Source organism: Rhodamnia argentea, chromosome 11, assembly GCF_020921035.1.
Source record: "Rhodamnia argentea isolate NSW1041297 chromosome 11, ASM2092103v1, whole genome shotgun sequence".
Taxonomy (NCBI): domain Eukaryota; kingdom Viridiplantae; phylum Streptophyta; class Magnoliopsida; order Myrtales; family Myrtaceae; genus Rhodamnia; species Rhodamnia argentea.
In genome coordinates, this window is record NC_063160.1 from 1064134 (window position 1) to 1082844 (window position 18711).

General features: G+C 41.7%; 2 protein-coding genes across 2 annotated transcripts; one reads left to right on the top strand and one right to left on the bottom strand.

Moving 5' to 3' along the window:
* Nucleotides 1-5515: 5515 nt before the first annotated feature.
* On the bottom strand, nucleotides 5516-6620 carry LOC115750471 (F-box/kelch-repeat protein At3g23880-like). The gene is made up of 2 exons (XM_048272436.1): nucleotides 5579-6620; nucleotides 5516-5526 (listed from the first exon to the last, which is right to left on the bottom strand). Exons 1-2 carry the CDS (start codon nucleotides 6549-6551, stop codon nucleotides 5516-5518), a joined length of 984 nt encoding a protein of 327 aa, XP_048128393.1. The 5' UTR covers nucleotides 6552-6620.
* A 7156-nt stretch (nucleotides 6621-13776) lies between these two features.
* Nucleotides 13777-15191, top strand: LOC115750486 (putative methyltransferase DDB_G0268948). Its single transcript, XM_030687867.2, has 3 exons — nucleotides 13777-14073; nucleotides 14214-14842; nucleotides 14934-15191. The coding sequence occupies exons 1-3, from the start codon at nucleotides 13999-14001 to the stop codon at nucleotides 14938-14940; spliced, it is 711 nt and encodes a 236-aa protein (XP_030543727.2). The 5' UTR covers nucleotides 13777-13998; the 3' UTR covers nucleotides 14941-15191.
* The last annotated feature ends 3520 nt before the right edge of the window (nucleotides 15192-18711 follow it).

Below are 18711 nucleotides of genomic sequence, written 5' to 3' on the forward strand. Positions count from 1 at the left end.
ACATAAACATCAATGATGTATATTATCCTAACAACTAGTCATTACACATTTCTTTGAACCCAATAAGATAAGAACCCATGAACATCCCCTTGTTGAGAAACCGGCATAATTCTCATCAGGTCGCAGAGCATTTCAAGCTCCTAATCATGACTTGTATAAGGGAAGCTCAACCAAGTTTTTTCATGCCTTTTGCTGAATGCACATCTGGGGAAGTCATGTCGGACAATGGTTAGCCTAATGGGGTGAGATAAGATTGTGTCAGTCTAATCACTGCTTCTACCACAGTATGTTCAGGCCGATCTTCAATGTTCCACATGCTTGTTAAACTATGTCAGCCTAGAGGAATACTAGTAATTCAGGGATTGTAACGACATGGAAGTGCAATCTGAACTTCACATTTTAAATAAATGCTTCATCATCGCATCTTTGAGGTTTTGGCACGTAAACACCTAGTACTTAATTGATGGATATAGGAGTAGCTCCGATCTGTAACGTGTCATCATTAGCATTTGCAGCAGCCAAAGAGTAAGGGGTGGATTTGTCATCTAAGGAGGTGATACCATTAGAATTATCACGCATTAAAAGCTTAAGCCATTAGGTGAAGGCGTACTTTCATATATAAATAATCTAACAGCTTCAATGCTTGCAGGAACAAGGAAGGAGTGAATGTAAGGAGTATAGACATTAATTTTCAAAGAAGATGCTAAAGTTATCAACAGTTTCATTGCACCTTACTTTGCTGGCATTCCAAGCATTTTCTTAAGAGTAGAAATATCTCAAACAGAAATCACAAGTTAAAAGGAGTATTTTGGTTCTCAGCGGTATTCGACAGTTTTTATGAATTAGTCTGAGACAACTCATCTTGCCTGCAATAGCAAAGCAACCACTAATATTGTCCCTATGGTGAAACCAGACTCTCCACCACAATCACCAAATCAAATGGCCCCAATGTCCAAAGGAGCTGTGTCACTCCCACACTCGGTTTCCACGAAATCAGCTCATTTTGATACGTATCCATAAGAAGCTCGCCGCGCCTCGTGAAGCCGTGAAATCTCGACACTCCCTCATTGAGATCTAAGCTGTGCAGCTCAGTCCAGGACTCAGGCACGCCATATTCCGTCATAACCCAAACATGACACGTACTGTTGAATTGATCTCTCAGGTTCACATTATTAATCAGCAACACCAGGGAGCTATTCAAAACCGCCAGATAAGCATGGTCATACGTGACTCCAATGAGACAGCTCTTCGGCAGTGCTATCTCATTGAAGACCTCATCCGCTACACCAAATGTGATTATCGATCCATAACACCAACTACTGTCTCCATCAGCAACAATCGAGATCCAATGCAAATTTCCATTGAAAGAGACAGTCGAGAGGTCGCTCAGCTCGCACCCGTTGTCAAATTCAGCCGCCCGCCACATATCTGTACTAAGGCTATAAACTTCAACTTCAGATTCTAGTCCTTCCAAGTATCCTTTATATTTGTCATGATAATAAGTAATCCTAACAACCTTATAGTCATTAATCCTGTCACTGTATCCAAATCCCAAAACCATACGAGTGTCAACAAAATCCTGAGTCGAACTCCGGACCGCCTTGCACTTTCTAGTGAATAAGTTCCACAGAAATATCGTCTGACTGCCATCTTCAGTATTACCCTCAGCAACACAGATTAATCCATTGCATGAACCTACGACCCTATAATTGGCTATAGGGCTAATGAATGGAATTTCAATTTCTAACTGAGAAGCCACAGTAAGAGAGTTATCTGGATACAGAGAGATCATCTGATCATGAGAAAAGTACCAATCCATGAGAAGAACGTACCAGTTCGTGCCGCAGAGAGCGGAGTGCTTCAAGTGCATGGCCACGAAGTCAGGATCATCAATCATACATCGCCATGATTTGGAGACACATTTGAATCTCATGAGAGGCTTCACTGGCAATCTCGAGAGAATTTCAAGGACTATCTCATGAGGGAGGTCCTTGTTCAGACTCATCGTTCATCGATGGAGAAGGCAGATCAAAGCAAAAACCAAGGTTGATTCCAATCAAAGCAAGAGTAATTATGTGAGATCAGAATATTATGATCTCAGGAAAGAGGGATTAAAGTTGCTTGGCCTTTGTGTTGTCCATCAAGTCCAATTTTGTAACCGTGAATCTTAATATCATAAAGACATACTGATGTTAGAATTCCATCTCTATCTCGAGGCTATCTGAGGCATGCTCGATCGACCTCTTACGGCCATTCCGGTTGATCACACCGGTGATCCGCATGGTCTTCAAACGCAAGCACCAGGGCAGCGATCTAAATTGGTCTGGAGGCCCCTGACGGAAAACTGCAAGTGGACCCCTATCAACAACTACTGCCATATTATTAACTTTAATTCGTCGTATTAATATTAACTTCTGCCATTTGGATTGATTAAGCTCCCCAAATTGGGCAATGAATTCGCCTGAGTTCTCGATAGGCGGGTTATCATCTCATCTTGGTGCCGATTTTGGATAATTATCTAGGATGAAACATTTTGACCCTATTTGAATGTGCTAAATTTGCTCTGCATTGCCGAAATGAGCTGCCGAGTAAGCGCTATTCTGGTATGTAGAGTATCTATTCCGGATCTTCCTAATGCTTCCATAATGAGAGCTGATAATGAATTATCTCCTCTCTTGACATTGTCATTGATCAGAGTGAGGATACTATTAGCTTTTAGGGATCACAGGATTCAGTCCGCATCAGATGTTCAATGTCAAAATTGAGAGGACACTGGCATGTTTCCTAAAGACAAGAATGGTAGATCACCAGGAAATATTATGACAAAGAAATCCATCCTATGAGGTAAGGAAGGCTCAGTCCTTTCCGAGTTACCGAGTTCGTAACATGCTTGAATTGGAAAAGGCAGCAAAGTTTCCCGTTAGTCGCAGAAAATCTTCCATGCACACAAAATGTACCAATTGGCAGCATCAGAAGCGGATTGACCCAAGTGCAGGGCCACGAAATGAAGGTAGCCGATTGTGGAATGCCAGGATCCGCAGAGACACTTGGATCTCAACAGCGGTTTCACCGGCAATCGCTTCAGCACATCGACGATGACGTCATAGGGAAGCTTTGCAAATGAGCTCACGGTTAGCTCGAGAGCGAATTGGGTGGATTCAACCATAAAAAAGGATGAGATTTATTAAAACAAAAACTAGGAAGTAATTTTAGACTTTCAGTTAAGTGGGCACCAAGATCATCTACAGGTTTCTAAACGCACTCGCCCCTCTTGATCTCTCCACATTCAAGAGGTTTCTTGATAGTCTTTGAGCATCTGATTTGTCCCGGTGCTTCCTTGTCTTCTGCTAATCTAAGTTCTTGATATTTCGTTCTGCTCGATTGAGTTCTTGAGCTATATATTCCTTCTATTGGCATTGCGGTCCATGTCATGCCATATTCATCCTGACTAAAAGTAATTGTTAGCATGGAAAAGAAACAAATAAAACTTTAAGTCGTGCCATCTTCATTTCGGTAAACAAGATTTAGTGTGTCGCCAAAGTTTCATGGCATTGGACTCCTAAATTAGTCGAGCTACCGACACATGTGATGGTTTCCTAGAGAAAAGTTCTGCTTTCTTCTTCAGGTTAATTTAGTCCTTCATAATCTCTCTTTCTGCTAATCGTAGTCCACAATCTTGTATAAGCAATAATAGAACTTCTTGTTGAAAATTAAACCAAATGCATAAAATTGCCCATTATGCAAAGAGGTTATTGATGAAGTTGAAAAGTTGTTGATGATGATTCCTGGCCGTCAATCAGCATACGGATGTCCATTCGAAGAATCGAGAGTCTTTACTGTAGGGTTGCTTTTAAGAGGCATTATTGTAGATTTATTATTTGGTGAATTTATCAAGAGCCTGTTCGTATTCCGACGTTCTATATTCATGTTTATAGTGGTAATTCAAGAGTCATGTAACAAGTCTATATAAATATATATGGGAGATTTAAGGAGAAAACATAAGAAAAGCCTATTCATCTACTTGGCGAGTTGTCTTTTTTTTAGTTTTTTAACTTCACCTTATCCCAATTTAGAGCTGTGCCTTTGATGCTCAAAAGATTGGTATCAGAGCTTAAAATTAGTGATCATGGCCTCAACAAACAGTCGCCCTACTCTTCAATATCCTTGGCTTACCAAAGAAAATTATGGTACTTGGGCTGTTAGAATGAAAGCCCTACTCGGCACCCTTGGTTATGGGAAATTGTCAACACTAGCTATGATGAACCAGGGGATGAAGCCACCTTGAGTCAAAATCAAAAGAATGCCTTGGAGAATGTTAGAGCAAAAGATCAATATGCTATGTCGATCATCTATCAAGGTTTAGATGATTCTATGTTAGAGAATGTTTCGAACGCCACTACTTCTAAGGAAACGTGGGAGATCCTTCACAATATACGCCAAGGAGTACAAAAAGCCAATGAGACAATCAAAAGGAAAGTCTCATTCAGCGATAATTCCAGAATTCATGTTGAAGGAAAAGGTACTATATCATGTCCTGATTTTACTTTCCTTGGAAATGGATATTCAGCCTTCGATTGGAACTATTGTTTTCCATTTGATTATCTAGAGAGCCATTGTGAAACTTCTTCTCTAATCACAAGATTCTCATCTGATCCTTTGTGCCCACTAAATCTTGATCATGAGCTCGACCCTCATGATGCTATTGAGAAGATCTTGATATTCCAAATTATTCTACAAATGGGACTGTGATCGTCGAGGAAATGGGTGCACAAACGAGCCCATGAAAAGTGTTTTACTACTCCATAACAATGACCAAGAAAATGGTCACATTGAAGTGATTTTTGATGAGAAGAGACGCACGAAAGAAAAGAGTGATAACCACAACAATAGCAGAATGTTGTGATGAGCAAATACTGCAATACTTTTACATGCCGATAACTGGTGCAGCAAACGAGCTCAACATCGGGATAACCCTCTTGAAAAAACGATGTGTAGAGTTAGGCATTCATATCTGCCAGTGCCCTAACTTGAAGTTGATGAGCCTCCAAACTCTCATTAAGAATGTCCAAGAAATGGGAGGAGACTAAGAGAATGAAGATCAGCTCAGAAAGGTTATGAACATGCTTGAACTAGAGAAAAGTTAATGGAGGAATTCCCTGATACAGAGCTAGAGGATAAGAGAAAGAAGCTGAGACAAACATCAAAGCAAAATCCATACTTCAAGTATTACAAGGACATTCGAAGAAGATGCTACAGTTGTCAGCTTTGTTGATGCACCTTGTTATGCTTGCACATTCTTAAGAGTATAAACATCTCAAAACAGATTACTATGACCTGAACAGAAGCAGAGTACCTCGGCTGTTATCCTTCTTTATTAATAGGCATGAATTAGACTGAGACATCTCATATGTTTGCCTACAATAGCAAAGCAACGACTAATTCTGTCCCTATGGGGAAACCAGACTCTCCACCACAGTCACTAAATCAAATTCCCGCAATCCCCAAAGGCGTCCGGTCAGTCCCACGCTCGGATTCCACGAAATCAGCCCTTGTGGGCGTGCATCCATAAGAAGCTCGCCACTCCTCGTGAAGCCACGAAATCTCCCCACGTCCCCATTCAGATGTATGGTGTGCAGCTTAGTCCAGGACTCGGGCATGCCATATTCCGTCATAACCCAAACGTCACACTTACATATCACTAGATTTCTCCAGTTCACATGACTAATCAGCAGCACCAACGAGCCATTCAAAACTTCCAAGTTAACCTCGACAGACGGGACTCCAACAAGACTCTTCGGCAGTGGCATCTCATTGAAGACCTCATCCGCTACGCCAAACGTGGTTATCGATCCACAACACCAACTACAGTCTCCATCAGCAAGAATGGACATCCAATGCAAATTTCCATTGAAAGAGACTGTCGAGAGGTCGCAGAGCTTGCACCCGCGGTCGAATTCCACCGCCCGCCATGTATCTGTACTAAGGCTATATACTTCAACTTCAGATACTAATCCCCTCCAGAATCCTCCATATTTATCACGACAATGAGTAATCCTAACAACCTTATAGTCATTAATCCGGTCGCTGTACCCAAATCCTAGAACCGTACGAGTTTCAGCAAAATTCAGAGACGAACTCTGAACCGCCTTGTACTTTCTAGTGAATAAATTCCATAAAAAAAACGTCCAACTTCCATGTTCAGTATTTTTCTCAGAAACGCATATCAATCCATTGCACGAACCCACGAAACTATAATTGGCCGTAGGGCTAACGAATGGAACTTCGATTTCTATCTGAGAATCCACGGTAAGAGACTTATCTGGATACAGAGAGCTCTTCTGCTCGCGAGAAGGGTACCGAACCTTGAGAAGAAGGTACCAGTTCGTGCCACCGAGAGCGGAGTGCTTCAAGTGCATGGCCACGAAGTCAGGATCATCGATCATGAGCCGCCACGATTTGGAGACGCATTTGAATCTCATCAGAGGCTTCACTGGCAATCTCTTGAGAATTTCGAGGACCATCTCACGAGGAAGGCTCTTGCTCAAACTCATCGTCAGTGGAGCAAGGCGAATCGAGGCAAAAAAAACCGAGGTTGATTCCGATCAGAGTAAGAGTAATCTTGTGAGATCAGAATATTGAGATCTCAGGGAAGAAGGATTAAACACTGCCCATCATTACTTAGCCCTTGTGTTGTCCATCAAGTACGGTTTTGAAACCCCGGGCTGCTTATATAGTGGCCTTCAGAGAGGGAAAGACATCTTTGATGTCATAAACACATGGTGATGTTAGAATTTCATCGAGAACGGACCTATTCATTCCATCTCTATCTTGTGGCTACCTGAGGCCTGCTTGATCGACCACTTACGTTTGCCCTTCTGCCACAGCCAGTGCATCTTATCATGAGCAGGGATCGGGTCGAAAAACTTTGATATCGAGCGTGAACTTTTGCCCCGAAGCTACCCATCACTAAGTTTGTATATGTAAACCTTCAGCCAAATCTAGTTTTCTGGCTAAATGCTTCTGTCTAAGCCTGCCGAAAAGGCGGCTCATGGGCCGCTAGATCCATCGTCAGGTCTCAGGGCAAACGTTAGCTTCTCTAGTTTGTTTAATTTGACGCTCTCACTAGTCTGATAATTTCGTAGATATGACATTGTTCTTCTTTTGCTCTTTTATATCTATACCAAGATTGCAATATTCAAGGAAAAAGTTTCACAATTGATCGAAGACGTGGTTAATTTTGAGAGACGTTGGGTTGAAACTAGCCATCTACATGATGTAAAAGTAGAGAGCATTAAACCAACCACATTTAGGTTTTAGCCGGAACTTTCTATTTGGCTCAATTCTTCTACATTTTGCTTGATGCAAGTATAATAGAAGAGAGCATAGACAATCACAAAAGGGGATGCTTTCCACGTCCCAAGTAAAAAGAGTAGGGATTTCTAGGCGTGATTGATTGCAGGGTGGGTCGATTCCCACCCTGAAATCGGAAACCGGACCATACTAGAAACCAATCCTATCACTCGAGAACCAGACCAGACTGGATTGGTTGGTCTCGGGCTGGTTCCTAGGTTGGAACGAGACCAGTTGAACTGGGAATGGCTGTGTAAACTTTTTATTTTCATCTTTTTTATTTTTATCTTTTTGCTTCCCTGGTTGACAATGAAGACTTACTGAAGGAACTGCAGCAGTAAGCTTGATAAAGCATTAGCGCCTAACGTGACGATCAGACCCACAAACTTTTCAATCTGATATAGATAAACGTAGTTTCTATTGGCCATCAATTACCAAATACCGCTGCCTGTTTGGTATTTGTTTTTGGCCATGAGGTATTGGACCGTGTGCTCTCTACTAGTATCTTGATGCTCATGTCTAACGGAAGAGTTCGGTTTTTAGGTTCTGTGCATGTTCCATGTGGAACCTGCAACCTACCCTTCACACACTGAAATTTGGAACCTACCTTGGCACAAGTTCCAGGGTTAGTTCTAAGATTTATCCAGGTTGCACATGTATTCTTAGTTGAACAATTTCAGTGAATCATCACCTTTAAAGACTATCGGTTGCTTTTACAATGCACCGACCACAACTCATATTTAGGCACACAAATAAATACGAAATATTAACAAAGTAATAGTCTCTGTCATAAATATCTTCCAAAAGGGAAGCTCGGACTAGTGGTCCTGTGAAGACAAAAACTTGTTATTAGATTCTAGGTTCTAGGTTCCACCTTGTTTTGCCGAAAATGATCCGCGACGAAAGATCTTTCACCGAAAAGTGACGAGCTTTCAGAGTTATTGTTTTAAACGGGCTCTTGTAGCGATTCCGGACATGAAACAAATAGACAGTAAAAACGATAAATAGGACAATAAAGTAAACTGCGAAAAAGTAAAAGCTTGATAAGATAAATTATAAAGCAAAAGATAAATGTTTGATTGATGATTGATCGGGGTCCTTTACAAGGAGTTGTCTCCAACTACTTATAGACTAGTCACAAGGTAAAACCGTCTCTTGAGGTTTCTTCACGTGCACCTTATCCCAAAATTTATAGATCTTATTCAATAACAACTTCCCTTATCCTTTAAACGGTTTAAAACATGTAATCAACTGCTTGGCATAACTGTCGAAGTGACATACCAACATAATGGCATCACCGACGTTTCCCTCCAACCGAGCGCTAACTTGCTCGGTTCTCTTTTCTGACCGATGATTGGTTTGCCATCTTGGGCCACCGATACTTGCAATTTGATAGGCCTTATGATTTCTGTGGGCTTCGTAATCAGTTAAAGCTCGGGTCGATTTTTGGTGTCAACATACCTACCTAAGACATGGAACCTATCTGTCAAAACAGCCTACCCTGCATACCTTAGAACCCGAAACCGGGTTGGTTCCCCCCCGATCCGGTTCTAATTTTAGATTATACCCTGCAACCATGTTCACCCTTAATTTTACCTGTCCCACTTTGGTTTGGCGAAGCAAACGGTTAGCGACTCATTGTTTTTGGAACTTTCAAATGTTTGACTGCCTCACTGACTAACTGGATTCCGACACGGATAATTAGTAAAGATTCGGCTTCAGCCAGAAGAAGATTTTATCTTGAACTATCTACTTCTATTATAGGTATTCAATGGTTTTCTTCTACTTAGCGTCTTAAGGAACACTTTTCCTTCCATTTCGAGGGCAAGGGTAGGAACAAACACAAAACAAAGAAGGGATGCAAATGATGCAATCTTGAACTATCTATGCGCAAGGGCGTGCATGCAAGTTGAACTCTCTAACGATAATTGCTTCTTTGGGTTGGGCGCATCAATAGGTGCAAAAGACTTCGCATTCTTGAAGAACCCTAACGATAGGAGCGTGCTGAGCAAGCACGGCCTCGCTCCGCTTTATTAAAAGAGACGGACCACGATTCGGAGGTCAAACCAAGGACCTATGGAAGTCGGAGTCCCAATTAATAAGAGGTCATACCAGATTTTGTTCTAGCCTGTCTTATACTCAATAAGCGCTTTGCTTGAACTGGCTTATTCCTTGGCTTGACATAGAATTGCTCAAACCAACAAAAGGTAGAGAGAAAAGGACAAAATGTAGTTTTAGCAGGAATCGACAATGTATAGGCTCTCGCCACAACTTTCTATTTAGATCACTTCTCTTCCGGCTGAGAAGACTTGCAAAGAATGCGTGTTTCCGGGTTGCCCATCAGAGAAAATGAGGAAGTTTCCTCTAGCAAGGCTTCTGATTGGTTGGTTTACCAATGTTGAAATATAACGCGCGGAAACTAATCAAGATCTTACAAATAAATCAATGCGAAAAGCCCTAAGAAATAACTAGGAACAATAAAAGACACTAGAGATTATGTGGTTCGGTCCGAATATCGGTATCTATATCCACGAGAGAGCCAGCATGAATAATCCACTATAATCGAAGAATCAGAATTACAATCGCTCAATACGCTCGTACTTCTCGTACTTAAATTATATACAAACCCGAAGTGTCTATAGATAAAATAACTTGCAATTGGATATAATAAAATTCATTGCACAAATCTACGTGTTTAGAACTCCTCCGCACGTGACCAGAGAAAAAAACCTTTCACTTTTCTTATCCTTCACTTCAATGGGTCCCACAAGATTATACATATATATAAATATAATATGTAATCCCCTCTCTTTTGTCTTTTAGTGACTTTTCCTTGCCAAAGAAGAATTATCTTCTCCCGTACGCCACAACAAGAATCAGTCAAATGGAAAAGATTTGACTTTCTTTGCCCAAATAATCCAAATTAGATGCGCTCAAGATTTTGAACAAATCAAAATCTTTCAATGGGTTGTATTCCGTAAACGATCAAACTCGAGATAGAATTTAACAATTAATATGGATATCACCAAATCGTCACCAGTCCTCCCCGATAAAACAATGTGGTGATATGCATAACTCTGCAATCTACAAACCAGGAGATACGGTTTCAGCACGATTCTCCCGACCTCCTGCCATGGCGGAAAACAGTAGCCCCGGGAGGAAGCTCCAAGTCGTCACCGGCCCTCCTCCGGTAAAACAACGTGAATGGACGCGTGTCGAATCATAGAGCTGATCAAACAATAACTCCTACCGGAGCACATCACAAAAGCAAATGAGAACGAAGCGCGAGAAGAAGACGAGAGATGCATCGGATGGGGATACGTGATGAGTGTTGACCGGCGACTGGATTTTAGACAGAGATAATTCGCGAAGATTCGTCTTCCACTGGAACCCCACCAACGCCATTTGACCCAGAACAGGAAAAAACGGAGGGGACGAAGGAGGTTGAAAGAAAGGCTGTCACACCCCAATTCATCACAAATAAAGGTATGACACGGCCGTTCTTTCTCTAAAGAACGTAGCCTCAACATAACCAAAAGTTCACCTTATATCGAAATATATACGTCTACACATATATACACGATAGACAGTCATTTGGTTACAAACTCAGAGCTTTTCTATAACCAAAACAAAATATGTACATGTCTATCAAAAGCTAGTTCAAAAGTTCAACAGCTATATACAACTCATACCCCAAACCCTCTCAAAAAAGATGCTACTAACGTGACGCTCACGCCTTATTTGCGGTCACGGAAGAACCCGAAAATAAAAGAAATGGAAGGAGTGAGCTACCATGGCTCAGTGAGAAATACATTTCTTTTAAGCGGATCGAACACTCACTATATACATTTAAAACACAAAACATAATTCTTTTTCACCAAAAACCCAATATCACAAACTGTCAATTCTAAAATGAGTCATATTCAACTTCGAACACAACATACATATATGGAAGGAATGTCATTTCTCAATAAAAATGTCAAAAATATATATCAATGGTCCATCCATTGATCAATCTCATGAAAAACACATGTCAATGGTCTATCCATCAACCAATCTCATGCTCGGATACCAACTATGGCCATGTGTTACGCCCCGTGACAAAAGCGACCAAGATTCCCCCTTGGTAAGGTCTCCACCTATAATGCCGGTGGCTCGGCCCACAAGGATATCCTAGACTAGTATGCGCATACCCACAAATCCTTCAATCGGGTTCACGGCGATATCGAGCATCACAACCACAATCTCATCCTCCAATATCCACAAACCAAATCCAGAATCAATATCACAAAATCATTTACAAAACCAAGCATAAAATCTTTTGCCACTAAGCTTAATCCACAAGAATACCCTTTTTTTTTAAATGCATATCACAACATTTTCTCAATCCATATCAAGTATCAAATGGGGTAATAAATGTCCGATCCAATGTTATGCGCAAATAATGCTATAATAACAGTTCATTTTTAAGGAAATCTCATTAACTCATAAAATGACTATATCCTTTCAAAGAATGAGTTTCATAAATTCGTAAAAAAAATAGTATCACTCACCCGAATAAGTCGAAAACCAACCTATAGTGGTTACTCAAGTTGATGCATACGTATTCCTATCAAATATATGAAAAACGGTATCAATAGCTGAGTAATATGCTAGCCTAACGCATGACTCAAATGAAAAAGGCTTATTTATCACTAAAGCGACACCTACGCATCACCAAAACGCTTGCTCACAGCAAACATGTGTGTTGTCTGCTATGCGCAAATTGCGCGATACACTTAAACGAACCATAACTTCCTCCTCCGAGCTTCAATTTAAACGAACTTGTAGTCCAAAGAAAGCTCTTTTAATGTACAACAAAAGCCCCAACACGGCTTGACTAGAATCTATTCGAAAAATGGCAAGAACGGGCGCAACAGGTTTTGATCGCGTACTGTTCACTGCACGCGTCGAAATCTCTCGGGCCATAACTTCCTCCACCGAACTCCGTTTCAAACCATCTTACTGTCCACGCGAAGCTTGTTCAACGTACTACAAAAGTCTCAACATAGCCAACCTCAGCCGATAACTAGAAACTAGCGAAATCAGGCCTCGAAGGCCTCGAAGTCTACTGTTCGCGCTGTACTGTAGCGCACTAGAAATGAAAATCTTTTTCCGGGTAAACCGTAGTGTCAAATTAAGATCCGTCGAATCCTACGGGTCCGTAACATCCCAAAGTTTCATTCCCAAGCAAAAACGCAGCCAATCGTCCATGAGATCAGACACAACAGCTTAGTTTCCCCAAAAATCCCAATTTTGCCCTAAATCCAAAAAATCACTCAAATAGGAGGGACGAGAGGTGCGAGCCCTTACCTAGCGCTGCGACACGTAGTGAAATGAATGCGGCGAGGAGTTCGTGGCGGGTGGCGCGTGCACATGAGTTCTTTCTTTTTCCTTTCCTCCTCTCTCCTTTCCCTTTCTCTTCTTTTCTTCCTTTCCTTTTTTCTATTATGGTCGTGCAGCTTAAAACGGGGTGGCCGACTGCCCTCTTTTAGTTTTTCTTCTTCTCTTTTTTTTTTTTTTAATGGTGGGTCCACCACCTTGGTTGACCTGGTCAAAACGAGGCCAAATATTACAAAGGCAGTCAAGAGCAGCCGCGAGTCGTGGCTTCTAGAGAGTATTATCTGCCAACATTGTAGCCCGACGAGATACATTTTCCCAAGTAATCCCTACGATTTTTACTCCGACATAGGGGTGAGAGATTGATTGGTTCAGATTCCACATAAAATATGAAATCTATTCGCGGAAACCATTTCTCCAAATTTTGAAACCTAAAACCTACTTTGCGTATCTTGAGTTTTGAAATCTACTCTGTCACGGGTTGCGGGGTCATTTCCGAGCTATATCGGCTTCCACTATGTTCTTAATTGAACGATTACAGTAAACCACCGCTTCTAATGACCATAATTTTCTACAATTCACTTACCATAACTCATAATTAACCTAACGAAGAATATGAAACAATAATACTGCTAAAAATGAAAACTTAGACTAGTGATTCCAAATGACGCCATGGAATATCGTAAAATCAAGCAAATATGTAGAACAAGAAAAATGCAAAAATTTGTTCCACTAAAACCTAGAACCTACCCGTCTAAATCGATTCTCCAATTTTGGAACGTGAAACATGCCCTTACCAGATCGGTCCAATTCCCGATTCTATTCTGAAATCATGTTCACATCTACTCATACACACATTGGTATTCGTGCGTGGCAAGAAAATCTTGTAGCTTCACAAGAAAGCAGAGGTCTACCTCCACATGGAGCGATGAGACTTTTCTTAGTCAAGTTCAACCTTAACACTCAAAAGTCATGAGTTGCGTCATTTCCATAGACAATTCCGATTTGAGTCGGTCGACCATTTCGGCGGACTTGGAAGATTCCACGAGGAAAACAGGTAGTGCCAGCGCTACTCAGAGTCAACTTTGGATCCTTTAGCTTGATAAAGCGCAGACGTCTCTCTATCTTGTATATAAAACCAACACCAAGGATCCTTGGAAACAATGTGACCGGAGTATCAGAAGCTGTTCAGACATGGCGGGTCTATTTGACAAGCAGGCAGAGACCTACCTCCAAGCGAGGCCAACTTATCCAAGTGAGTGATACTCGATGCTTGCCGCCCGCACCTCTCATCACTCTCTGGCTTGGGATGTCGGTACCGGCAACGGTCAAGCTGCTCTTGGCGTTAGTCTCTCTCTCTCTCGATCTCGATCTCGAACAAGAATAGGGAGAAAACTTAGATCACATTGTAACGGCGACATAATTCTACAATGGTGAAATAGAATACTTAGCTCATTATTATGTCGGTGACATGATTCTACCAGGTCGCAGAGCATTACGAGCAAGTGATAGCAGCTGACGTTAGCGAAGGTCAACTAAGTTTCGCAATGTCACATCCTCGGGTTCGCTACGTGCACACTCCAGAATCCATGACAGAGGATGAAATGGTGGCCCTGATGGGTGGCGAAAATCGGGTCGATCTGATCACCGTTGCTACCGCGGCGCACTGGTTTGACCTTACAAAATTTTACAAGCTGGCCAAACGCCTTCTGCGTAAGCCAGGAGGTATAATAGCCGTTTGGGCTTATAATGACATAGACGTTAGTCCGGAATTCAACACCATAAGTGAGCGCCTCCGCGAAAAATTTTCGCACTTCCGTTCCGCGGATGCCAAGTACGCAGTTGAAGGGTATAGAAATCTTCCCTTTCCTTTTGAGAGTGTGGGTTTAGGACATGAGGGACAACCAATGCAACTCGAGATTCCAAAGGAGCTCCTGTTCGAAGGGTACCTGAAAATTGCCAAATCAACATCAACATTTGAGTTAGCCAAGGAACAAGGGGTGGATTTGTTATCGGAAGAAGTGATTGAAGAGCTTGAGAGTTCTTGGGGAGGGCCTAGTAAGGTCAGAACTGTCACCTACAAGGCTTTCATGCATGCAAGAACAGTCACAAAATAAGTCGTATAATTAGTTTGCAATGTTTGATTTCCTCAATAAGTTGTTCCCCTTTTCTCTAGCAATGATTCCCAGTATCTCTTCTCACAGAAATTAAACTGGTATACGACAAATGTCAAGGTTGGAACCGGTTCATCCACTTATCTGCATAACTGCTGAACAGAGCATGAGTATAATGGCCGAGATAAGTCTCGACTAAATGCTTCGAATAAATGGTCAAGTTGCAACGTACTTTTGCCGAGACAAACGCATGTTCGCAAATTGATCTCTGAGAGAAGAAATCATGGTGCGATAGAGTAGATTCTTGAGGCAACCAAATGTTTACGGCATAAGAAAAGGGTAACGATAGAGAGGGCCTATTGTCGCGATGTGGCTCGTAGATCTGCAGGGGAAAGAATGTCTACATTGTATTGGAAACCTGCAACATGTATCCATGCTAGGGCATAGATGAGTTACATGCTCGACCATTCTTGTATAATGTAGAAGACATTAACTTGCGATTTAAGACATCCCAACTTCCTATTCAACTGCCTATTCTGGCAAAAGCAGCAATTCACTTGTCCATATGGAGAAACTAGTCTCTTCACCACTTTGCCAAACTCATATGCTCCCAACTTCTGAAGCTTTTGGTATGGTAGGACTCTGCAAAATTAGGTCAGGATAGAAAGTAGTAAACAGGAGCTTCCCGGCCCGGGCCCGGCGACCCCCACCAGCCATCCCCCATCCTCGCCACCTGTGCAACCATCTCTCTTTTTTTTTTTTTTTTCAAATTCTTTGCTTAATTTTAGCATTTTTTATTTTTTATTTTTTTAGTATAATTAAATTTGTATTTTTTATTTTTTGATATTTTTAAACTTTTATATTTTTTTTTTATTGTTGAATGAACCTCCGGCGAGCGATGTTGGCTTCAGATATTAATAAAAAAGAATGTCACGTCGGATTTCCGGCCATGGCTCAACAAGAAGAGAGAAAAATTGAGGATTTCGCAAGCAACATGTCTAGAAAATCTTATTGGTTGTTCTTTTAGATTTGTGGATCCTCATTTCTTCCTTTAAATTTTGTATTTTCGGTTCTTCTGTTTTTACTTTACCCCTTTTAAAGACGGAGGATAGAAAAGAGAGGTAAAACAAAGAAAAGAGAGTTCTTAGAAAATCTAGCAAGCCTTCTCAAACTGCAGTGACCAAACAGGAATTTCCAATTTGAGCCCCAAATTCTTTTATCATTGGGCCAGAACAACGTCGTTTCTTATGGTTTTTGCTGATCGGATTTTCCGGCGAATAACATCAGCCAATTTACAATAAAATGACGCCGCATCAAAATTTCTTGCCACACAAATGGGTGATGTCACTAAAGTGACCGTGTTCTACCCAAGTGCCACTCGAGTGATTGCTCAATATGTTTTGGCGCTAAAATGAGCACCACACGTAAGTGTGCCTTTCCCAACCACAATTATGATTCTTGCCATTGATAGAACTGAATCAAAGCAAAATGCTTACTTCCAGTTACAAAAATATTCGAATAAGATGCTACAGTTGTCAGCATTGTTATGCTTGCACATTCTTAAGAGTACAAACATCTCAAAACAGATTAGTATCACCTGTACAGAAGTAGAGTACCTCGGCTGCTATCCTTCTTTATTAATAGGCACGAATTAGACTGAGACATCTCATATGTTTTCCTGCAATAGCGAAGCAGCAACTGATTCTGTCCCTATGGGTAAGCCAGACTCTCCACCACAGCCACTAAATCAAACGGCAGCAATCTGCAAAGGCGCCGTCGGGGCAGTCCCACGCTCCGATTCCACGAAATCAGCTCATGTTGGTACGTATCCATAAGAAGCTCGCCGCTCCTCATGAAGCTGTGAAATCTCGACACAGTCCTATGGAGACGTAAGGTGTGCAGGCAGCTTAGCCCAGGACTTGGGCATGCCATATCTCGACAACAGCACCAACGAGCTATTCAAAACGGCCAGAAAAACCTCATCATACGTGACTCCAACGACACAGCTCTTCGGCAGTGCTATCTCATTGAAGACCTCATCCGCTACGTCAAATGTGATTATCGATCCGTAACACCGACAACGGTCTCCAACAGCAACAATAGAGATCCAATGCAAATTCCCATTGAAAGAGACTCTGGATAGGTCGCTCAGCTCGCACCCCTTGCTGGATTCGACCGCCAAACATATCTGTACTAAAGCTATATACTCGAACTTCAGATTCTAATGCGCCGAAATATCCTCCATATTTATCCCGATGATAAGAAATCATAACAACCTTTTAGAGTCATTAATCCTGTCGCTGTATCCAAATCCTAGAACCATACGAGTGTTAACAAAATCCAGAGGCGAACTCTGAACCGCCTTGTACTTTCTAGTGAATAAATTCCACAGAAATATCGACTGACTGCCATCTTCAGTATTAGCCTCTGCAACGCAGATCAATCCATTGCATGAACCCACGACCCCATATTTGGCTATAGGGAAAATGAATGGAACTTCAATTCCTATCTGAGAAGCCATCCATAGTCAGAGATTTATCTGGATACAGAGAGCTCATCTGATCACGATAAAGGTGCCGACGCATGAGAAGAACGTGAAAAACCTTACGAAATTAATATCTTAAGGCAACAAGAGTTGTGGCTAAAGGTAGCCATATATTGTGTCTTATAATAATATTGTACATTGCTAATGAAAGGTACATGTGCCTATTTATAGGCTTTAAAGGTTAACTATCTAAAGTAACAAATAACAAAGTATCAATTACATCAAATCAAAATCAAGACAAAATCTTCTGATATATTTATATCTCTATCATAGGAAAATAATCATGGAGGAAATCTCTGTTGAGCTGTAGCCTTGCTGTCTAACATCCCCTCACAAGCTGATGTGGCAGAGGTCATGGTAAGCTTGATCTAAAGAAGACGGAATCGAGGAGTGGAGAGACCTTTAGTGAAGATGTTGGCTGGTTGATCATGAGTAGAGATGTATTGAACATGAAGCTGTCCTTTGGTCACACGCTCATGCACAAAGTGGTAATCAATTTCTACATGTTTAGTGCGAGCATGGAAGATGGGATTGCTAGTAAGATAGATAGCAGAAAGATTATCACACCAAAGGATAGGAGGAGCGGGCGGATGAACATGAAGATCACGTAGCAGAGCTTCTATCCGGATAAGTTCTGCAGTGGTATCGACAAGACACTTAAACTCAACTTCGATCTTGGATCGGGCAACGGTCCGCTGTTTGCGGGAGCTCCACGAAATGAGATTTGAACCCAAGAAGATGCCAAACCCACCAACGGAGCGACGAGTATCCGGAGCACTAGCCCATCGCACATCGGAAAAGGCATGCAGCTAAAAAGAAGAGCTAGGAGTGAAGAGAATACCATGATGTTGAGTGCCTTTGATAAAACGAAGGATTCTTTTAGCAAATTGCCAATGGATCTCGGTGGGAGAGTGCATGAATTGACAAGGCGTGTTGACAACATATGCGATATTTGGGCGAGTGAGCGTGAGATGCTGTAGAGCCCCTACAATGCTACGATATAGCGGCAAATCGGAGAAGGGTGCACCAAGATGAGCAGACGAGGCACCAGCCGAAGTTGTACATGGCGTGGAAACAGGACCAGCCTCGGTCATTTTGGCCCGCATAAGTAAATCTGCAACATATTTTAGCCTGATGGAGAATAATGCCTCGGTCTGATCGTTGTATTTCAATGCCAAGAAAGTAATGAAGCTGTCCCGGATCTTTAATAGAAAATTCCTACTGCAGAGATTTAATGAGAGCCGACAAGGGCGCATTAGGTGACCCAATGACAATAATGTCATCAACATAAACCGGAAGGAAGATACTATGCTAAGCTGTATG

What these genes read in the sequence shown, in the direction of transcription:
- LOC115750471 (XM_048272436.1), bottom strand. Translation starts at nt 6,551, where the DNA reads ATGAGTTTGAGCAAGAGCCTTCCTCGTGAGATGGTCCTCGAAATTCTC.
- LOC115750486 (XM_030687867.2), top strand. Translation starts at nt 13,999, where the DNA reads ATGCTTGCCGCCCGCACCTCTCATCACTCTCTGGCTTGGGATGTCGGT. An exon ending in ACGGTCAAGCTGCTCTTGGC is followed by an intron (nt 14,074 to 14,213) that starts GTTAGTCTCTCT and finishes TGATTCTACCAG; the next exon opens with GTCGCAGAGCATTACGAGCA.